At 41.5% G+C, this 20,480-nt stretch overlaps 1 protein-coding gene across 1 annotated transcript; it reads left to right on the top strand.

The window, feature by feature from the left end:
- Positions 1–1,758: 1,758 nt before the first annotated feature.
- ecpas (Ecm29 proteasome adaptor and scaffold) lies at positions 1,759–20,020 on the top strand. Its single transcript, XM_034203338.1, has 49 exons — positions 1,759–1,897; positions 3,001–3,131; positions 3,450–3,566; positions 5,073–5,191; positions 5,386–5,535; positions 5,637–5,805; positions 6,135–6,274; positions 6,416–6,494; positions 6,590–6,709; positions 6,790–6,875; positions 6,982–7,057; positions 7,143–7,192; positions 7,290–7,356; positions 7,473–7,595; positions 7,719–7,822; positions 8,516–8,639; positions 8,738–8,818; positions 8,937–9,144; positions 9,341–9,432; positions 9,628–9,762; positions 9,855–10,017; positions 10,214–10,386; positions 10,530–10,631; positions 10,973–11,096; positions 11,531–11,676; positions 12,137–12,191; positions 12,349–12,463; positions 12,544–12,612; positions 12,718–12,835; positions 12,931–13,098; positions 13,236–13,315; positions 13,692–13,797; positions 13,927–13,974; positions 14,067–14,185; positions 14,513–14,663; positions 14,777–14,842; positions 15,190–15,279; positions 15,413–15,479; positions 15,564–15,655; positions 15,746–15,812; positions 15,913–16,107; positions 16,262–16,473; positions 16,569–16,612; positions 16,856–17,048; positions 17,169–17,316; positions 17,920–18,025; positions 18,156–18,244; positions 18,331–18,402; positions 19,175–20,020. Exons 1-49 carry the CDS (start codon positions 1,876–1,878, stop codon positions 19,312–19,314), a joined length of 5,511 nt encoding a protein of 1,836 aa, XP_034059229.1. The 5' UTR covers positions 1,759–1,875; the 3' UTR covers positions 19,315–20,020.
- Positions 20,021–20,480: the final 460 nt, after the last annotated feature.

Raw genomic sequence — 20,480 nt, 5'->3', positions numbered from 1 at the left:
AAAGAAATGTGGAAATAAATACAGGAATAAATAAAAATATAAAAGCTGAGAATAAAACAGAACATAATTGATTGGTTGATTGATTGATTGATTGATTGATTGATTGATTGATTGATTGATTGATTGATTGATTGCAATCTTTTTTAACTATATAGTTAAAGAAAGGCAACAATTGAAATTAAGCTATGGACTTGAGTGCAACAAGATGTAATGGTTTTAAAATTGTAGTCACATTATTGGAAATTAGTGTTCTTGTTTATTACATTTCTTTGTGCACGCTATTTTTCAGAACATTTATAAGTTATACTTTTCAAAAGTGGTGGGGACAAAATTGGCCATTTCCTTGAAAACAATGTCCTTTTGCCTAAATCTGGGGATCTTTATGTGGAAGCTAATGAATGACTAGTCTAGACTATGACGATAAGAGCCTATATGCGTCCAACTCTAACTTTGCAGAACTCATTGCTGTACGGTAGGGATGGCGAGATGAAGCCTTATGAAGCTTTGAAGCTTTCCAGCCAATTGGTTTTCAAAAAGGTTCATCTCATGAGGCTTCATCTGAACCCCCCTGTTGGTCAAAGTCTGTAAAACAGGCAGAAATTTGAACAGTGTGATTTTTCTGTGAGTTCCCAATGAATAAAGCCTTAGAATAACTCTAAACAATGAACATTAAATCATATTTTCATGTAATACATTTGTATGAATATTATATATATACCTGCCCAGTTATTCAAATTAATATTGAAGTAATCAAATTAGTAATCTGATACTTGATAGCCACGAATACAAAATACGTAAAAAATGATATCACCTATATGATATAGTCAGACACTAACATAATTTGTTCAAAACTAGCTTTAATTGCTCCTTAGAATGTACTTTTCCTCTGTGGTTTTCTTTGCAACACATTTTTGTATTGTAATGCCACTCGTACGTTGTTGATTTGTGTATTGCAAGGTGACATTGAATGTTTTGAAAGGTGCCCTCAAATAAAATGTATTATTGTTATGGTATCTGTGCCTCTCACACTGTTAATGTTCTTTTTTTTCCCGACAAGGTTCAACCTGGTGTCAATAGGGAAGATCTGCACGGTTCTCTACAGCCCATGTTCAGCAGAACAGGTGGTGCAGCTGCCTGGTTTGGAACCCTCACTAACTTTGTCCAGGGTGGTCGTACTCCCACCAAAATCACACTGGTGTTTGCTGTCCCCCTCTAGTTTGTGCACACAACAGCATTTTACTCTGGGCTCATTTGACTTCCTGGCAATGACAAATCCCTGCTTTTATAAGTTCAAGTGAAAGTCTTTCAACTGTGCACAGACAGGGAAAAAAATCATAGGGGTAAACAAATTAAATAAAAATACTAATAATAAAATACAATTTAAATTACAACAACAAATAATAATAGATTCAATAATTATAATTCAAATTAAAAAGGTGATATAAATTCATAAAAAATTATAATGACAATAAAAAAATGACAAGTAAAAATACAATGAATAAATAAATCAAATGCAAAAATGATATCAATGCATAAACAATGAATAATTAAATAAATATTAATATTGATAAAATATTAATAATATTTAAATAAATAAAAATAAAAATAATAAAACAATACAAACAATTATAATAAAAAAGAAAGAACAAAATGGAATAAATACAAAAAAACAATAATGAAACAAAAATAAAATACAATTATATAAATACATTAATTTGTTTTATAATAAAACAAATTAAGATCCACGCTCCGAAGCCTCAGCGCATTACGTAGCATCACTCCTGTAGGGGTGATGAAGGAGTGATGAAGGAGTGGCACCACCGAGTGCAGTGACACTAAGTAACCTGCGTGGGGCGCTAATAACTTTCTGCAAACATGGCTGCCCAGGATGAACTCAGTAAGTTTCTCTCTGCGTTTTTGGTGATTCATTTCTCCTTAAGTGTCGTATTTGTTGTTTTAAAAAAAAGTGCGAATACTTGGCCTGCTTCATTCTAGCGAGTGGGATGTTTTTTGACACTGACAAAAAAGCTTATTTGAGTAGAAAATGGTGCAGGAACGAGAGCTAGCTACTCAGCTATAGCTAGAATGCTAACGTCAGTAGGCCGTGTGCCCAGTCATGCTCAAAATGAATCTATCACGCAGTTTATTAATATATTTCTATTCATCAAGCTTTTGAAGTGTTGGTTTTTCAAAGGGAGTGTTAAGAGCATTTTGGATGATGTAGCAGAGTGTCGGTGGTAGTGTAAAGCAAGTGGTAAAGCGTCAAAATGACATGAAATGCGTTGATAGTCTGTCAGTTGTTAGCTGGCTGGTGAACCATGCTAGGAGAAAGAAGGCAGGGCTGCTGATGGTTTCAACACCTCAGCAGCTGACGAGATGAGCTTTTAAGCAAAACAGGGACTGTCTGTTTTTACTTTACTGTTTTAATATTGTGTGATGTACTGCCTCGGTGCCTCTCTTTGAAGTTAAAGGTCGCACATACTGGTTTTTCCTGTGGTTGCTACTCCCAATAGGTGATACTTCCATATTTGAATGGAAAGCTGATGTCAAATTAACTGCTCCCATGTTCTGTGTTTATCGGAGTTTATGTATAATACCACTCGTACAATTTTAAATATAAGAGTTGATCAAAATGTTTCTCCTGGGGTATATCATGTAACTCATTAAAAACAGAAATCAAATTTAAAATAAACTATTTTTTCAAAAAACAAAAGTTAAGTAATAGCTGACTGCAAACCAGAGCTGTTTTGGATGAGTGTACTGTAAGTTACCAAGGTGTATGGTTTGTATATTGAGGTATGATATGTGTATTGTAATGTGGTTTTTGTAAAACTGCTGTATATTTTAATCAATTTTTGCATGGTCAAATCTAGAGACATGAATAGCTGTAAACTCTTTGTGAAGCACATCAATGTTGTGCTCAGTATTGGAATCCAGGTTCATTGTATCGTCTCTAACAAATAAAATACATTTGATTCAAATGTATTTCTTTTGTTTTAGATCAACTGGAACGGGTGTTCCTTCGCCTGGGCCATGCAGAAACGGATGACCAACTACAGGACATTATCTCAAAGTTCCTACCCCCTGTGCTCCTCAAACTCTCCAGCGTTCAGGAGGGTGTGCGAAAGAAAGTAAGACGGGTGTCCTAAAGAGATTACAATGACTCATGTATGTGTGCTCTGTATATACCATAGACTGTATATGGTATATACACATCATAACAATTTCAAATAGATTCAGCCTAAAGCCATGAGAACCTACACCTCACATATTAGTTTATTTTTACAGAAACATAAGAAACATACAACTTCAATTGCATAGATACAGACATACTACCTCCTGATTCAAGATGCCTGTAAGGAGCCTGGATTTTCTTAATTTTTTTTGCTTGTGTGTAATTATGCTTTTGTTTATTAAATGTCCAAATTACTTTGTGTTTTGGTTGACAGGTAATGGAGTTGTTGGTCCACTTGAACAAGAGGATAAAAAGCCGACCTAAGATTCAGCTACCTGTAGAAACACTGTTAGTGCAGTACCAAGATCCCTCAGCGGCCTCCTTCGTGACGGTAAGAATACAATATTTACAACCCTGTTTTTTATTTAGCCAGAAGTTTTTTTTTTTTTTTTTACTACATTTATGCTTAACCTTGCCTGAAAAACGTCAAACGCGTCATATTACGTCATATGGGGGAGCAACTTTCTCGGACTCGTTCTCTGCCCAATTCACGGTAGTAGTTGGTAGTTGGTTTGAGCGGTTGTGATTTAGTGAGCTGGTATTTTTTCGATAATTTTACATTGCATTTCACCATTTTTAATCATGGTGAGCTGGAGTTTGTGCAGGTTGCACAAACTCCAGCCTATCAGGACATCGAGTCCACAGTATCCCTAACAGGAAAAGGACCGGAGCTAGCTTTCGTTCCTGGGTGCGTTGTGCATCCACCTCCCTGCAACACATACTCTCCACAGCTGAGGCCATGGGCTGGCATTTCCCACACAAGCACCTATCAGAAAAAACGTATTACATCTCTCTCCCCCCCTTTGCTGCTCTCTCTCTCTCCCCCCTTCGCTCTCTCTCCCCCCTTCACTCCTCTCTCTCTCCCCTCCGGTACAGCACCGTAAGACGTAGTGTGGAGTTGCATTAGGTAACGCGAGATACTTTCGCATTAGTTTCTGTTATGGATCAGTATCAACAGTCCTGCCAGTAACGTTACTATATTATCAATACTACTTTAGTTATAGCCTGATATATGATGGCTAACTTTACAATGTTGTGATGTGACGTTAGCTAACATTCTGTAGCTAACGCCGGTCACTCACCAAGACAGCTGCCCAGTTCTCCACTGGTTCTCCTCACACCACAGCTCCATTTCTCTCCGATGGCCGTTATTTCTTCTAATCCTTGGCTGCTCCTGGTCTCTTGGACGCCTAGCAGGCTCATAATTACAAGGTTGTGGTCCGTCATATGCATTCGAATGTACATGTTCAACCTCTTCTGTGTCAAAACTAGCATTGTGATCCATGTTTATGAATACGTTAGACCGGCCGCTCTCCCTGATGTGACGTGGTGGTTTTTTTTTATGCGGAAGTAAAAATGTCTTACAAAAACGACGCCAGATGTCACTGTAGTGTATATTTATGTATATATTTTAGAAAATCTAGTGTATACATCATTTTCCTACACATTTCTTCACTCGGGTCTCTAGCCTGCAAGTTGCTCTTTAAATATACACTGCTCTTAATCCAATCAAGAAGTCGCTATTGTGTAGGTATAATGCAATCCCTATTGAGAGTATAGTGCAAAAAGTAGTTCTGAATGTTTTCAGGTAAGTTAAATAATTAGAAGTTATACTAATTCATATTTACCAGTTTACACTTTCCTGAGTGGTGCAAAATATAAAATGAGCTGTTTTCATGTGTTGGGAGAAAGGAGGTGCCTTTGTGAAAATAGTTAGTGTGGAATATTCATCACAGCAGAATTTAGTAGTAGTTGGAAAAAAAACTATTTATATTTAGTAGTTAGTAGTAGTTACTTGAGATAGGAGTGATGATTGTTGTTTTTGTGGATATTTTAGAATTTCACCATCATCTACATCAAATTGGGCTACCCACGTCTGGAGGTGGGAAAACAGTGTGAGCTGGCCCCCACCCTTCTCACTGCCATGGAGGGCAAGCCACAGCCACAGCAGGACAGGTGAGGGGACAAATACACTCTATGATGCACAGCAATATTTACTATCATCACAAAATCGACCTAAAAAAGGATATTATACATGAATATAATCAAACACACATACTGCCTCCGTCCTTTTGATCTGGGGCTGACTATCTGTTCTTTGTCAAATGTAATATCATTTTACTTCACACTCTATTTCTTTCTTCTCTTAGCCTGATGCACCTGCTGATCCCCACCCTTTACCATATGAAGTATCCTGCCGGCATCTCCAAGGTTGCGACTCCATTTAACTTAACTGAGAGGCCAAAGACAGTGCAGCTACTGCTGGAGTTCATGTTGGATGTTTTACTGATGCCTTACGGGTGAGTTTATACTATGTGTTTGAGCATTGCTAGGTTATATAGCCCTACTCAAAGCTTTTGAACCAGAATGTTGACTGGTTCTCTCTTTCTGGCACCTCTAGTTTTGTGTTGAATGAATCCCCGACTCGCCCTGCTCCACCCTCCCAGGGAAGCCCTGCAGAGGCTGCTGCAGGTGGGCAGGGTCTCCCCCAGCCCCCCCCTGGGATGAGTGTCTATGCTGCCAAGAGGGTGATTGGAGAGGCCCAGTGGAGCGCTGAGCAGCTAGAGCAGGTACAATAACTGAGTTTGGGCAGGTTTTATATATGTCTATGCTTTTTAAATGGCTAGGCTAGGGCCATGTTTGAAAATAACAGACAATAAAACTATTAAAATAACATGTCTAACTATTGAGACTAAGTTTGACAATAAACAGAAGAACAAAACTAAACACTTGAGACAAAGGCTGTATTATACCACAATATTATAGTCTTAATAAACACTAATTTTGTGAAACTAGACAATGCAGACCAGCATGCACTGATGTACATGTAGTTGATAATTGGTTGCCATATTTGACAGAATTGCTATGTTTCCTTATTATCCTGTTTTTGTTTTCCCAGTGTAAGCTTGGCATAGTGAAGTTCATGGAGGCGCAGCAAGTCCCAGAGGTGGAGTCGGTGGTGCACCTGGTGGTGGCGTCCAGCGACACCCGGCACGGTGTGGCCACTGCTGCTGACCTGGAGATGAAGAGCAAACAGAGGTAGGTGGAGCAGCTTGAGTCATTTCCTGTTTACAAATTATAAAGTTATTCACATGTTCTCACTGACTGGTAAAACCATTAGAATAAAATACTGAAAGTACAAACTTGTATTCATGTACTTCTTTGTGTGTTATCCTCCAGCATCATTGATTGGAACAATCCTCTAATTATCAACAAGATGTACAAGGTGTATCTGGGGGATGTTCCTCTCAAAACAAAGGTTTGTAAAACTGACATTGTTCGTACAAAACTAACCTGTGATTACAAAATATATATATATATTAGGTATATAATACTGTTCTTTATGTGCACTAGGGAGGCAATTTGAAGCAAGAGCTGAAACACGAGCCAGTGAGCACGAGAGTCAAGCTGAAGATCCTGCCACATCTCTTACGATCACGCTTGGCTGCAGAGTGCTTTCCAGCAAACATCCAGGTAGGCTCTTTGACCAGACTGAGGTGGAGTCTCCACTTTTCAAAGAAAGTCTGTTGATAGACTTTTCCTTTCCTCTGTAGGTTGTGTATGATGGTCTGTTTGGAGCCGGCACCAACAACAAGCTGCTCTCTCTCACCTTGCAGTTTGTCCATCACATCTGCATGATGTAAGAAAAGTGTACTTTCTAGATGCATCCATATTTAATTTCTTATTCAAAAGTGTTTTTGTTAGCATTTGAAAGATAGTAATTGGCTTTTTCATGTTTTTTTCAGATGTCCTGACACTAATAAACCTTTGGGATTAATGCTGCTTAATGGTCTCACAAAGCTCATCAATGAATACAAGGAGGTAAAACTACAAATGACACACATTTAACTGCATTTAATGTTCCATTATCTAAATATACCTACTAATAACTCGTGTGCCCTTGCAGGATCCTAAATTACTATGCGTTGCCTACTCTGCTGTTGGAAAGCTTTCAAGGTATATTGAAATAACATCGTTCTTTTTGCTTACATTGCCAGCTTGGTGTAGGATTTTGAAATAAAATGCAAATCTGCATTTTGTCTCTCTCCTCTAGCCGCATGCCACAGCTGTTCACAAAGGACATCGCACTGGTTCAGCAGTTTTTTGAGTCCATGTGCAAGGTAGGTTAAACATCTGTAAAGATCTCTCAGTCTAAATAATTCATCAAAGTTCATTCTAAGAAGAGCACGACAATGTATCTGATATTGATATTTCCAAATTCCATTGTCGTCTCTAGGAGGAGTCTGATGTCCGCCTTGCCATCCAGGAAGCGTTGTCCATGATGGTCGGAGCTTACGCCAACCTGCAGGGGGCTCTGCTGAACCTGATGGAGGCGCTGGTGGCTGCTTACATTGGAAAGGTGAGTCTTTGCAGGCAAAACAGGTATTTGGTTTAGATGACACATGGATTTATTAATGTTGACTAGCTATGGAGGTAACTACGTGAGGCAAATCATAACTCTTGATTATTCTTTCTGTGGCAGCCGGAGGTGCAAGTTCGCCAGGTGGCCATGAAGTTTGCCAGCACAGTGTTTGCTGCGGATCACGTGCCAACAAGATACCTGCTGCTGCTGGCTGCTGGAGACCCGTAAGTGGATAAAACACAGAAAACCTAACGCTAACAAACTGTCAGCCTTTCTGTGAGTCATTCATAATGTTCACATTCAAATTCTAAATCTACCTACAGATGCTGTGAATTCATTCTGTTTGAACCCACTATTTCTGCACGGTTGAAGTTAACGTTTACTCTACACCTATTACTTTTGATACAATATGAATAGAATTGGATTACAGTGTTTCCTGCCATGGATTGTTTCCAACTTCTGTCATCCAAACCTTTCGAATTGTAGCAAAGTTCACAAGTCAAAATATATTGAAAAAAATAGATATAATCAACAAATATTCTTTCTTAATCTATAGTTTTTGGTTATTAGTGTTTGGAAAACCACATTTTCCAGCATTCAAAATACGGTTTCATCTCTTTTCCGCACACAAAAGGAGGCGCACGCCTGTATTAACAGGGTGGCGTAGAAGCAATCTAACGGCACAATAAATCCCATTTATATAAACACCGTTGTGATATGGCATCATAAAATATGATGTTTCACTTAAAAACCTCCAATAAGAGCTTTGAATAACAATAAAAGAAGACATTTGGTACAGCCCTCACACACACAAAAGAAACCAAGCAACATGGAAGATGGTTAAAGCTTGAATGAGGCTGTTGATGGTTTTCTTTCCTGTGGTGCAGAATATAACACGAGCTGTTTTCCTGTGTTAGGAGAGAGGAGGTGTCTGCAGAGGCCAAGAAGGTGCTGAGAGCTTTTCCTACCAAGAGCTCAGAGAAGGAGGGACCAAAGCCAATGCCCTCTTTTCCTGACATGGTGGCATATGTCCAGGAGAAGGTGAATCTTTGTGCCTGTTTTTCATTGATTCACGTAAAACACCCACTTTTGCTAAAACTAATTCTTAATCTCAAACCTTTTTATCTGGTCATCATCAGGCTGCTCAGAGGATGAAGACTCCAGCTAAGTACACTGTTGGAACGTACACTATCCCTTTCAACCCATCTGCATTTGGGGAGGTACATATTAATTGGGGATCATGCCTATGACATTCATAAATTGTAACATGGCTTTGCAAACTCAGAGTGTATATTAGTTATTTTGCTGCAGGCACCTTACTACCCCCTGTCTTCTCAGATCGTGCTCTACCTGAGGATGTGTTTGGCGCACAGTGCCGGGGTCAGGCCCATCTCCACACGTCCGGCAGACATGCAGGATGATGCTCCAGCCATCGGACGCTACGTCCACACACTGCTGTCCTCTGAGTCTCAGTCAAAGGGTTCTGAGGCGAGCCCTGTTCATGTCTACATGGATCTGCTGCAGCAGCTGCTGTCTGCTGTGGGGGGTGAGACAAGTGAACCTGCCATTACCATTAGTAAAGGAAGCCCTAGTGTTGTTGATTATTCAAAGTGATTAAGTCTATCATTATATTCTTTATTTATTCATCTCTGGTGCAGTGTTGTGATTAACAGAATCATTGACATGACAGTCATCGTTGGAAACTCTGTTTTTTATTGCATCTCCTTTACTAATCCCAACAGGAATCCCAGTGATGTACTGTCTGCTGGAGGTGGTGTCTGTCTGCCCTGAGAAACTGGCTCACAGATTCATAGAGAAAATCGACTGGATTAAAGTGAGTATTTCATTTGATTTATGTGTTTTATTTAGACGTAGGCTAAGGGCAATTCTACATTGAGATGTGTGGCGCTCTACTCCATCAGTGAGACAAATATTAGCACTCCAATCACTTAGCGGTCCTGTGTTCAGCCTAACTCACATTTCTCCACTGAGTGCATTCAGCTGTAATAACACATGTGTTCTCCTCCAGAGTCTGATGAACACCAATAAGGAGGACATGAGGGAGCTGGCAGCCCAGCTGTACGCTGTGGTGGTCTCCACCATGACTGGCAGCGAGCTGCAGACGGCTGTGCACAACCTGCTCAAAATCACTAAAGACAACCACGTATGGCGCGTTGTCTCTTCGGAGCACTTGGCAATTCAAGAGTGTGCATTTGGTACTTTGTGTTAATGTTAATTGCTTTTGTTGAACCACAGAGTCCTGAGACTCAGCATGGCGCCGTCTTGGCTCTGGGCTACATGGTGGGACGCTACATGAGCAAAAAGAAAGCCGGGGACTCGACGCACAACATGGAGCAGCAAATGTGCATCACCTCCCAAGGAGATGATGAACTCGTTGCCATGGCCACAAAGACAATTGGTAAGCTTTTTTTCTCAACATTTTCCTCCAGTTTAGGCTTCGTTTATTGACTATGACTGTTAGACTGCAATTAAATGATGTGAAAATGCTATTTACTTGCCTAGATTGTGATGGGGTGTATATCACAATCTAGGTGTTGTACTTTATTTCCATCCTGTAACTTATTTGTAATTTTCTGTCTATATGGTCCACCTAGGTTCCTTCCTGGACAGCAGCAGTGCTCTGCTGGCGGTAGCAGCGTGTACAGCTCTGGGGGAAATCGGCCGTAACGGCGCCCTGCTGATCCCTGACGATGGAGCCGGCTTCACCAAACTGTCGGCCATGGAAAACCTGCTGGCTCGCATCCCCTCTGGCAAAGAGAGCTCAAAGGTAACCAGGGACTGCCCCAAAGGAAGGGGTTACTCAGATATTTTGTCCAGGGACCATCAGTATGCATTCATGTGTTAATCATGCCTCAGATCTTCACATATCAAATGAACCTTAATTATCTTGCTTGTATCCACGTGGTCCAGATGAAGGAGAGATCAATCCAGACCTTGGGCTACCTTCCTGTGGGAGATGGAGACTTCCCTTACCAAAAGAAGCTGCTGCAGGGTCTCATGGACTCTGTAGAGGTATGAAACGTATTGACTGACAATACCACTAACAGTAGTAATGCAGGGCTTTACAAAGACGACCCCCAAAGTAATTATAATGCAATGTTTTAAAAGTGCTAGTGTTAATAGGCTCAAACTACCTGATGTTTGTAATAAACGTGTATTATGTTGACCTAATGTTTTCTGATTCTGAAAAATTGTTAGATTTCTCAAACTGATGAATCAGGCCTTCAAGTGTTGGCAGAAGTGCCGTTTTTTGCACTCTGGTATTTTGAATATGTATCAACATGGTGCGCATTCAAAGCTGTTGTTGGGTGCGTCTAATTGGTGACAATATCTCTCACATCTTCTTTCTAAAGGCCAAACAGGTGGAGCTGCAGTTTACGGTGGGAGAGGCGATAACCAGCGTTGCCATAGGCACCAGCTCTGGAGCTGCCAGAGACCCATGGACCTGCACCGAGGAAGAGTACAACCCCCCACAGAGTGAGTGCTTTCTGTTTCACTCCTCTATGCTGCTCTATTCTGTTCACATGTATTTCATTCCCTCCTCAGCTGCTCTTCCTAAGGTTTTTAAAGGTAAAGGTTTGAGGACAGAGGGGGGGAAAAACGGTTCAGATTGTAAATATATAAATAAATTCACTTTAATTGTACTTGTTTGTACAGTTTGGAGTGCAACTCTAAACATTTTTAAGAACTAATGGATCATTTCTCAAGCACTTACGACACATTTTCTAGATCTTCAAGTGAGCAGGTTTGTCAGGCCTGCCTTGTGTCGATCAGCTTTTTATATTTTGCGGCGGCGGCCTCCTACAGCTTCAATTGTATTCAATGGGGATGGGAATATGTCACTGAAAAAAAGGCTAACAGTATAGAAATGTCCCTCAACAACATTTCTACTCTCTTCCTTTCCCCGTTAGACGTGAAAAATAATGACGTGGTTCCGTGGGTCCTGAAATCCGTCCTGGCCAGGTACATACCGAGCCAGAACCCCCACGTCCGACAGGCAGCCTGCATATGGCTGCTCTCCATGGTCAAGAAACTCGGCCAGCACAAGGAAATCATGGTGGGTACAACTATATTCCTCTGAACTGTGTTCCTGTTTCTCTCTAGACTTAAAGAAAAGAGGAAAAACACATCAACAAACATTATTATTATTTATTTATTTATTAATTATTATTATTATTATCTTTTTCTTTTCTTCTTTCCCTCCTGTTGGATCTTTCTCATTGTAATGACTGGTCACATCTCAGGCCATTATGATTATAATGTATTATTCTTATAAATGTTCTCTCTGTGCTTTTATTGAACTAATTGCTATGTGAGCGGAGATATACATAGATATCTTGCTCCATGATTAAGGTGACATTGTCACCCATGGAGAGATGTATGTTATATGCGCAATAACTAGTCTGCACACATTGGAGTAGGTATGCGGTTGTATGTATGTTATGTCTGAATGTTTACAAAAATTACAATAAAAAGAGTATTTAAAAAAAATAATATTTGTGCCTTCACTCCGACAGTCCCATTTGAAGGAGATTCAGGTGGCGTTCATCTCTGTTCTCTCTGACCCTGACGGTAAGAAGACACTTCTAACAATGACTAATGCATTGATCTGTTCATTACTTCCAGGGCTTTTTGAATATGCCCGTCCAACATTACAAAACAAATGCTCTATCCTTCCCGCATCTTCATCATCACTTTTTTGAACTTCGTCTTCCCTTATGTGATCTAGACTTGAGTCAGGATGTGGCGTCTAAAGGTCTGGGCCTCGTCTACGAGATGGGAGGAGAGGCTGACCAGCAGGAACTGGTTTCTACCCTGGTGGAAACACTCATGACCGGCAAAAGGTGAGTGGGTAGTTAAATAATGAAGAAGGAATCAAACAAGAGAAAAGATTCACAGGATTGTTTTCCTATGTTTGCAACAGAGTGAAACACGCAGTTTCAGAAGATACAGAGGTGTTCCAGGGAGAAGGCTTGGGGAAGACCCCTGATGGGTGAGTCATGTGTCACCAATATTAGAATGAGTTTTTGCTGTCCAAATGTACTGATAAACGCTAACAACTCTTTGTGTGAAATTGACATCAATCTCTCACTTGCAGTCACGGCCTGACAACATACAAGGAGCTCTGCTCATTGGCCAGCGACCTGAACCAACCAGATCTGGTCTACAAGTTCATGAACCTGGCCAATCATCATGCCATGTGGAACTCCCGCAAGGTATCACCCTCTTTCCCCGTCCAATACATGCACTATTTTCCTAACTATCTGCGGTTGTCTCATTCCTCTTTCTTTCCGACCTCTCCTCCTTTCAGGGAGCAGCGTTTGGTTTCAACATGATCGCGTCTAAGGCGGGCGAGCAGCTGGCCCCCTTCCTGCCCCAGATCGTGCCCCGCCTGTACCGCTACCAGTTTGACCCCAACATGAACATCCGTCAGGCCATGACCAGCATCTGGGACGCCTTGGTCACCGATAAGACCCTGGTAGGAGTTTAATGTTGTTCAACACACACACACACACACACGTAAATAAATACTCATGCATGTACAAATGGATGTACACATAGATGTTAACTATGTAGGTGGCAGTATTGTGAGCATGTCTGTTTGTTCTGTTTCAGGTGGATAAGTATCTTCAGGAGATCCTGCAGGACGTCATTTCCAACTTGACCAGTAACACCTGGAGAGTGCGCGAGTCCAGGTACATTATAAATACATTGAACTGCAAACCCCTGGAAATAAAGATTAGACTGTTTTATGTTCTCTCCTAATTGTATTTATTGTATTTACTTTTTGTAATATATTTTTTGATAAAAGCTAAAGATTCCAAAAGCGTTTATTTTTGTTTCAAACTTGGTGAGTAGGTTGATATGGGCCCCACAGTATTAGTACAGGAACTAGGTATTCTAACTGACATATATCAGAGAGAGAGAACAGTTGAAGTGTTTTAAAAGCTGGGTTAGTTAGATATGTTAATGTTGTGTTTTGCCACTCACATTATTATACTGTAGGTAAGGACCTTAAAGGCCTTCGCTGTAATACAAAGTCTGTTTCTGGTTCATTGATTTTCCCATCAGCTGTCTGGCCCTGAACGACCTGATTCGTGGCCGCCAAGCTGAAGACCTCATTGATCACCTGGCAGAAATCTGGGAAACGCTGTTCAGAGTCCTGGATGACATCAAGGTGAGCGGGAAATGATCTCAATCAATGTTGCTGTTATTCACCAAGAGCAACACATGGAACCCGTTAAAGATAGCTGCCATCGTGTCGAGCAGACCTTGCCGTTGTTAATAATGTGTCGTCATGTTTCAGGAATCTGTGAGGAAGGCAGCCGACCTGACCCTGAAGACCCTCAGTAAGGTAAAGCTGTTTGGCACTATAATGGGCTTTGTGTTTATATTTGTAATTGTTTGTGTACACATGCATGACCCGGGCTGTCTCCCTGTGTCCAGGTGTGTACTCGTATGTGTGAGTCTACAGGCTCCGCAGCCCAGAGGACTGTGGCGGTGATGTTGCCCACCCTGCTGGAGAAAGGCATCGTCAGCAGTGTCTCCGAGGTCCGCTCTCTAAGGTAACGCCTCCCTCCATAACTGTTGTCTTTGTTTCTGCTGTGTGGCCTTCCTCTTACTTTGCTTATATTGACGCAACTTATGCTGTATGTAAAAACAAAGTTGTATTGATTTTTTTAGAGCATGACAGTTTAAGTTCAAAGTAGATTTTAAGTTATTGAAGTCCTTTTCAATCCAAATCCCCGATGCACCAAATGTTTTCTATGTCTGTGTTGAGCAGTAAGACGCTTTTATCTGTCTGTACGTCGCTACATAAGCAGGTTGCCATTTCGAGCCATAGCATAGTCGGCCTCTTTCTCTCTAAACCCATCCGTTGTATTCCCTCCCAGTATCCAGACCCTGGTGAAGATCAGTAAGACGGCCGGTGCCAGACTAAAGCCCCACGCTGCCCGGCTGATCCCCGCCCTGCTGGAGGCCCTCAGCACCCTGGAGCCTCAGGTCCTCAACTACCTCAGTCTCAGAGCCACAGAGCAAGAAAAGGTAACCTCAGTCTTCTACTGCGTCTTTACCCAAAGTATGGCAACCAGATCATGTACGCTTTATCACCGGTAAGACTCCACATGTTCATGAGTTGTGTTCTTCTGCCTCTCTAGAGTGCCATGGACGCTGCCAGGCTGAGTGCCGCCAAGTCCTCTCCAATGATGGAGACCGTTAACATGGTAAGAAGAAAACACTATATAACTACGGGTTGAAAATGAAACATTTTATTGATACCAATGGGATTATGGACTGAACTGTCTGACTCTGTATTTATTCCCCTATTGATTCCTGATCAATATATTTGAAGTGAGAAGCATTTACTTTCATTTAGAACAATTTGGAGCTGTATTTCAAATATCATACTTAATGACAAAAACATCATAAATACTGAGTTTAACCTTCTTGACCTTTAGTGGTTTTAGTCCCAGTTTCAAGGTGTAACAGGAAAGAAAGTAAGATTGACGAAACATGGCAAAAAAAACCAAGATCTGTTGTGTTAAGATCCGTCTTGTGTCCCTGTCCTCAGTGTCTGCAGCACCTCGATGTCTCCGTGCTGGGAGAGCTGGTTCCCAGGCTCTGTGAGCTGCTCAAGAGTGGAGTAGGCTTGGGCACCAAGGTACACACACTTCTGTAGTCTCTCATTTGCAGATTGTCTGTAAGGAGTTTATACTTGATGTATTTGAACCCACCTGTTATAAATGCAGTGTATTGAGACACCGGTTTATGTTTGTTTTCTTTTTTCGACACAGGGTGGCTGTGCTAGTGTCATAGTTTCACTCTCAGTGCAGTGCCCCCAGGACCTCACCCCATACTCAGGTAAAGCACAATTGAACTCGTGTTGTTTAATGTGTTTCTATTTAGTGCAAGTGAATTAATGAACCATCTATTTGTTATTGGCAGGTAAACTGATGAGTGCCCTGTTGAACGGTATCCATGACAGGAGCACTGTGGTACAGAAAGCATTTGCCTTTGCTTTGGGACACCTTGTCAGGGTAAGCACCACTTCTGATAAGTAATCTTATTATGTCATCACACCAAAGGTTGACTTGGTAAGCATGTGTTGTTTCTATGTTTTATTATAGACAGCCAAAGACACAAGCGTTGAGAAACTACTACTGAAGCTCAACGGCTGGTACTTGGAGAAAGAAGGTAAAACAGCAGAAAATCTTTCCTCAAAAGATAATGATTCTGTTTGTGCATTAAACCAAACGGTAACTTTCCGCTCTCTTCTACTCTTTCTCTCTCCCAGAGCCGGTGTACAAGTCATCGAGTGCGTTGACCATGCACGCCATCAGCCACTACAGCCCTGACGTGCTGAAGGGCCACGCAGGAGTGGCCCTGCCGCTGGCCTTCCTGGGGATGCATCAGGCCCCGGGGCCCGATGAGGAGGGGGAGAGCCACGACGCCACGCTGTGGGCCGAGGTGTGGCAGGAGAATGTCCCCGGTGAGGAACACTCAAACACTAAAGATATTTTTTTTTATACAAATGATAAACAGAAGAAAAAAACAAATACTTTTTATGACATTTAGAAATATTGGCACTAACAGTCCAATCAACATCTCTATTTGTCTTTGTAATAACATTTCTTTGATTCTAGGGAGCTTCGGAGGTATCAGACTCTACATGACCGAGCTCATTGCTATTACCCAGAAGGCCCTGCAATCCCAGTCCTGGAAGATGAAGGCTCAGGGTGCAGCTGCCATGGCCACCGTTGCCAAGGAACAGACGGGCTCATTGGTTGCCCCCCACCTTGGCATGGTGCTCACAGCTTTAATTCAGGGACTGTCCGGACGCACATGGGCTGGCAAGGTAACGGCTGTCAATACAACAGTACCACAAAAAGTACGAGAGATTTGTTACAAACGTATTTTTGTTTTGTTTCTTTTTGGTCTTTCTTGATTTAGGAGGAGCTTTTGAAAGCCATTGGATCAGTTGTCTCCAAATGCAGGTGAGAGTCCTTGCATAACTTTATCCTCTTTAATTACCAGTTTTATTTTATGTGCAATATTAACTAGGGGTGTCATGATTCGATTTAATTTAACTTTCAATTTGGTGAATTGTTGATTATTCTATCGATCTCGAGGACCTCAATCAAGCTCTAATTCCGATAAATGTTCAATTGCCAGACAGAATGATCACACCCCTTTTTAATTTCATACTAAATCTCCTCCATTGTTCCCATGGCGTTCAGCCCTGAGCTGAAGAAGCCTTTCGCAGGCCAGCCCACCATCTCTGAGGTGCTGGAGGTTGTGTTGAAGGAGTGTCGTAAGGAGAGTCTGGTGTACAAAATGGCCGCTCTGCGCTGCGCCGGAGACGTGCTCCACAGCAGCGAGGAGGACCGCTTCAGCGACATGGCGGAGATCATCATCCCTCTGATCAAAAAGGTGAAATCACATCTACTCATCTGATAATGCCTGTTATTATAGTGCCATATTTTAAGATAGCACTATTTTCTACGAGTTCTCTTAACCTGTGTTTTAAAGTATCTCCTTGATTTCCAACAGAACTGCCCAGAGAGCGGCCGTGCTTCACTGAGGTCTCGGGAGGATGACGATGATAAAGATGTGAAGGAGAAGGAGCTGCAGACTGAAGCTCTGCTCTGTGCTTTTGAGTGTCTGGGAAAGGCTTGGCCCAGAAACCCTCAGACTCAGGGTGAGTCTCAGCCTCGACTGGATCAATGATCCACATGTTGTTACTTCTGTATGGTGGACACTTATTGAGCACCAAGTGGGCAAGATTTAAAGCTGAGAAAAGAAGCGGAATTCATACTTATAAGATAAGAAGTACTTTGTTGATCCCAATTTGCACGGCAGTGGCTCAGTCAGTAGGGTCTTGGAGTGGGAGTGGGCGCCGGTTCAAGTCCCCGACCACACCTAAAAAATATGGAGTGTGGACTGCTACTTGGAGAGGTCCCAGTTCACCTCCTGCCCTGCCGTGGTGCCCTTGAGCAAGGCACCGGCGGACACCCCCCCTCACTCCCATTGCTCCCCGGGCGCTGTGCAATAGCTGCCCACTGCTCCTAGTACTAGACTCCTGGTACTAGGATGGGTTAAAAGCAGAGAACACATGTCACTGTGTGCGCTGTGTGCTCTGCATGTGAGACCATTAAAGAGGGTTTCATCCCGCCCAGTTCTATTCTATAAAGAGAAATGGAGCCAATATGTCGTACCTTTTTAGAGACTCAGCACTGCATTCTCAGGGGCTCAGATCAGTGGCAGAACCGTTATGATATAGTTCTATAATGTCTGTGTGCAGCTCGCTTCCAGGTGGAGGTGTGCAGTCTGATGTGTGAGAAGCTGAAGCTGAGCACCTGGAAGGTCCAGCTTGGTGTTCTGCAGTCCATGAAGGCTTTCTACAAGGGGTAGGTGCCAGACAAACAAACAGTTTCCTGTAATTGTTCAGAGTAATACAACTTGAACAAATCAAGCAGATCAAAGAGTGTTCATAATAAACATTTCTAACTTAAGTTTATGACTGTTTTTCCTCTGTAGGTTGTTGCTGCTGGAGAAGGGGAGTGAAGACCCTAATGCATTGTCTCAGATCCTCACGGAGACATGTGCTGCTCTCACTCACCCTTTAGGTAAGAGACTCACAATGTCAGGGTATTTGTATATGAGTCTTTGACTCAGCACTTCATCACCATGTTTGTGTTGTGTTTCTGCCCAGAAAACAAAAGTTACTCCTCCGTGAGGACAGAGGCCTTGTCCGTTGTGGATCTGATCGTGAAGAGAACTGGAGGTATGTTTTTACTCCTGAGATTATCATAAAGCGTATTGTTGTTTATTTGTTTTTGAAAACTAAAACTTGAACCCAGTTTTTCTTCAGAGGTAGAGGTTCTCTTCTAGTCTATCTATACCATTTTTTTAATTAAGCAGTTGTATTGCATCATATGTCAGGAAGAAACGTAACCTTGGCGTCTGATTCGTGCAAAAGGAATACCTCAGGAACATTTGCCATGATACTTTAATCCTACATACGCTTAATTTACTTAAAGCTTTACTTTTATGTAGGGTTTTAAAATATATACGAGTGTCTTCTCCTTACTGAGAACAGTTTAAGTCCGGGGCATCAACCTTAGTTATTAATCAAAACAATAATAACACATACATGAATTAATATGTAAAACAATGGATGAACGTGTATTTCAGCATGACAAATATGTAGATACTCCTAAATCAATTGATACGTGTAAAACAAAATGTATTATAAGGGAATATTATAGTCCCTATAAACTTTAAATCTCACTATAACTCAGGATCGGCTGTAACTCCCTGTAGGAATGTTACAGCACCGTATCAAACTGATTCCATAAAGAGCCCAGAAGGATAACTGTAAATATGCCGTATTATAAGTTCCCTTTTTAGAAATATCACAGAGATAAAATGCTGTTAGGTCATATAACATTCACTGAGTGCAATGAAAGTACAAATCTGTTTTATAGGATTAGATTTATGGTAGGAAAAAACAAGTCCTAAGTGTCACTGATGACATTCTCCTGTGTGTGTTCCAGAGAGCGATCAGTGGGACTGTGTGTGTGTGAAGACCCGGGAGCAGCTGCAGCGCTCCCTCTCCACGATGCAGGCCGACAGCAGGCCGGACCTGAAGGACAAGGCCCAGGAGCTGCGCAGGCATATCCAGAGCCAACCCTGAGTGTGCACACACACTCTCACACACACACAACCCACCATGCCAGAAACACGCAGTCACAAAATCAAGCATCAACCCCTTTTTACTTTATCAGTGAAACAAATCAACGACTGCATCCGAGTGACCTCTTTGATATAGATAGCTTCTCACCTACATGTCCTGCCCATATCACCTGTGAGCACACACTGATTCACATTGATTGGCTGATCAAGCTTGATGTTGATCTCACAGTGAGAGGAGGTGAAAGGTGAGGTTATTATTGTAACATGTCAAGTTTTTATTTAGTTCATTTAAATGGACAGTAACATAATAATAAATGCTATATAAACCAATGTGTTGGGTTTGTGGATGCTGTATATCTATAGCCCCAACATGGGGACTTTTACTACTGTTGTGGGTTTGCCTACTTATTAAATATCAGAACAGCAGGTGGTCCAGCTTGGCTAACTCGGGTTTAAAGTTTCACTCGTACTGGGTGTGGACTCTTCCTCTGTTAGTCACAGCTGCTGAGATGTAGTAGAATAGCCAAGTCATTGAAGATCTGTCTCCTGTAAATTATGTACTTCCTGTTTGCAAAGTGAACGAACGAGACAACAGCCAATTTTGTGAAGTCTTGAGAATAATAAAAGAACCTGCTGTAAAGTTGAACGTGATGCTATAGCTGTTTGAATTTGTCCCTGATCAAATAAAAAGACCTTGACTATTTGGACATGTGACTTTCTTTTGTTTTCATTCAGATTGATACATGTATGTCTTTGCACCGCTTGGTTCAGTTACATTCATCCAATCTCACATTTGGTGCCGGGTGCTTTCCCCTATTTAGTTTTCGCTGTGGAAGGATTCAAGCATATTTGCACCAACCCCAGATTGATGTGTCACAAAACTGTTTAACTTTTAAGACCTCTCGTAATTTCAGTAATTTCACACTATTACTTACAGAATAATGGTATCAGTTAAACATGTGCCTTGCTATCTTCCAGTTTCTTAAACGACCAGCAGGGGGCACCGGCATTTTACCTCTAATGTTAACGAACCAGAAACGGGTGTATTGCCTGTAAACAAAGGATCTTGGTGTATTTGGTGTATACTAAACACAGTAAAAGATCAATTGAAATAAAATGTAATAAAACAATGAACAATTTTAAAGATAACTAATTCAAATCCACACA

The sequence above is a fragment of the Gymnodraco acuticeps genome, unplaced genomic scaffold (genome assembly GCF_902827175.1).
Source record: "Gymnodraco acuticeps unplaced genomic scaffold, fGymAcu1.1, whole genome shotgun sequence".
NCBI classification, from domain to species: domain Eukaryota; kingdom Metazoa; phylum Chordata; class Actinopteri; order Perciformes; family Bathydraconidae; genus Gymnodraco; species Gymnodraco acuticeps.
The sequence above is the reverse complement of the archived record's forward strand: the minus strand, read 5'-3'. Positions and strand labels throughout refer to the sequence as shown.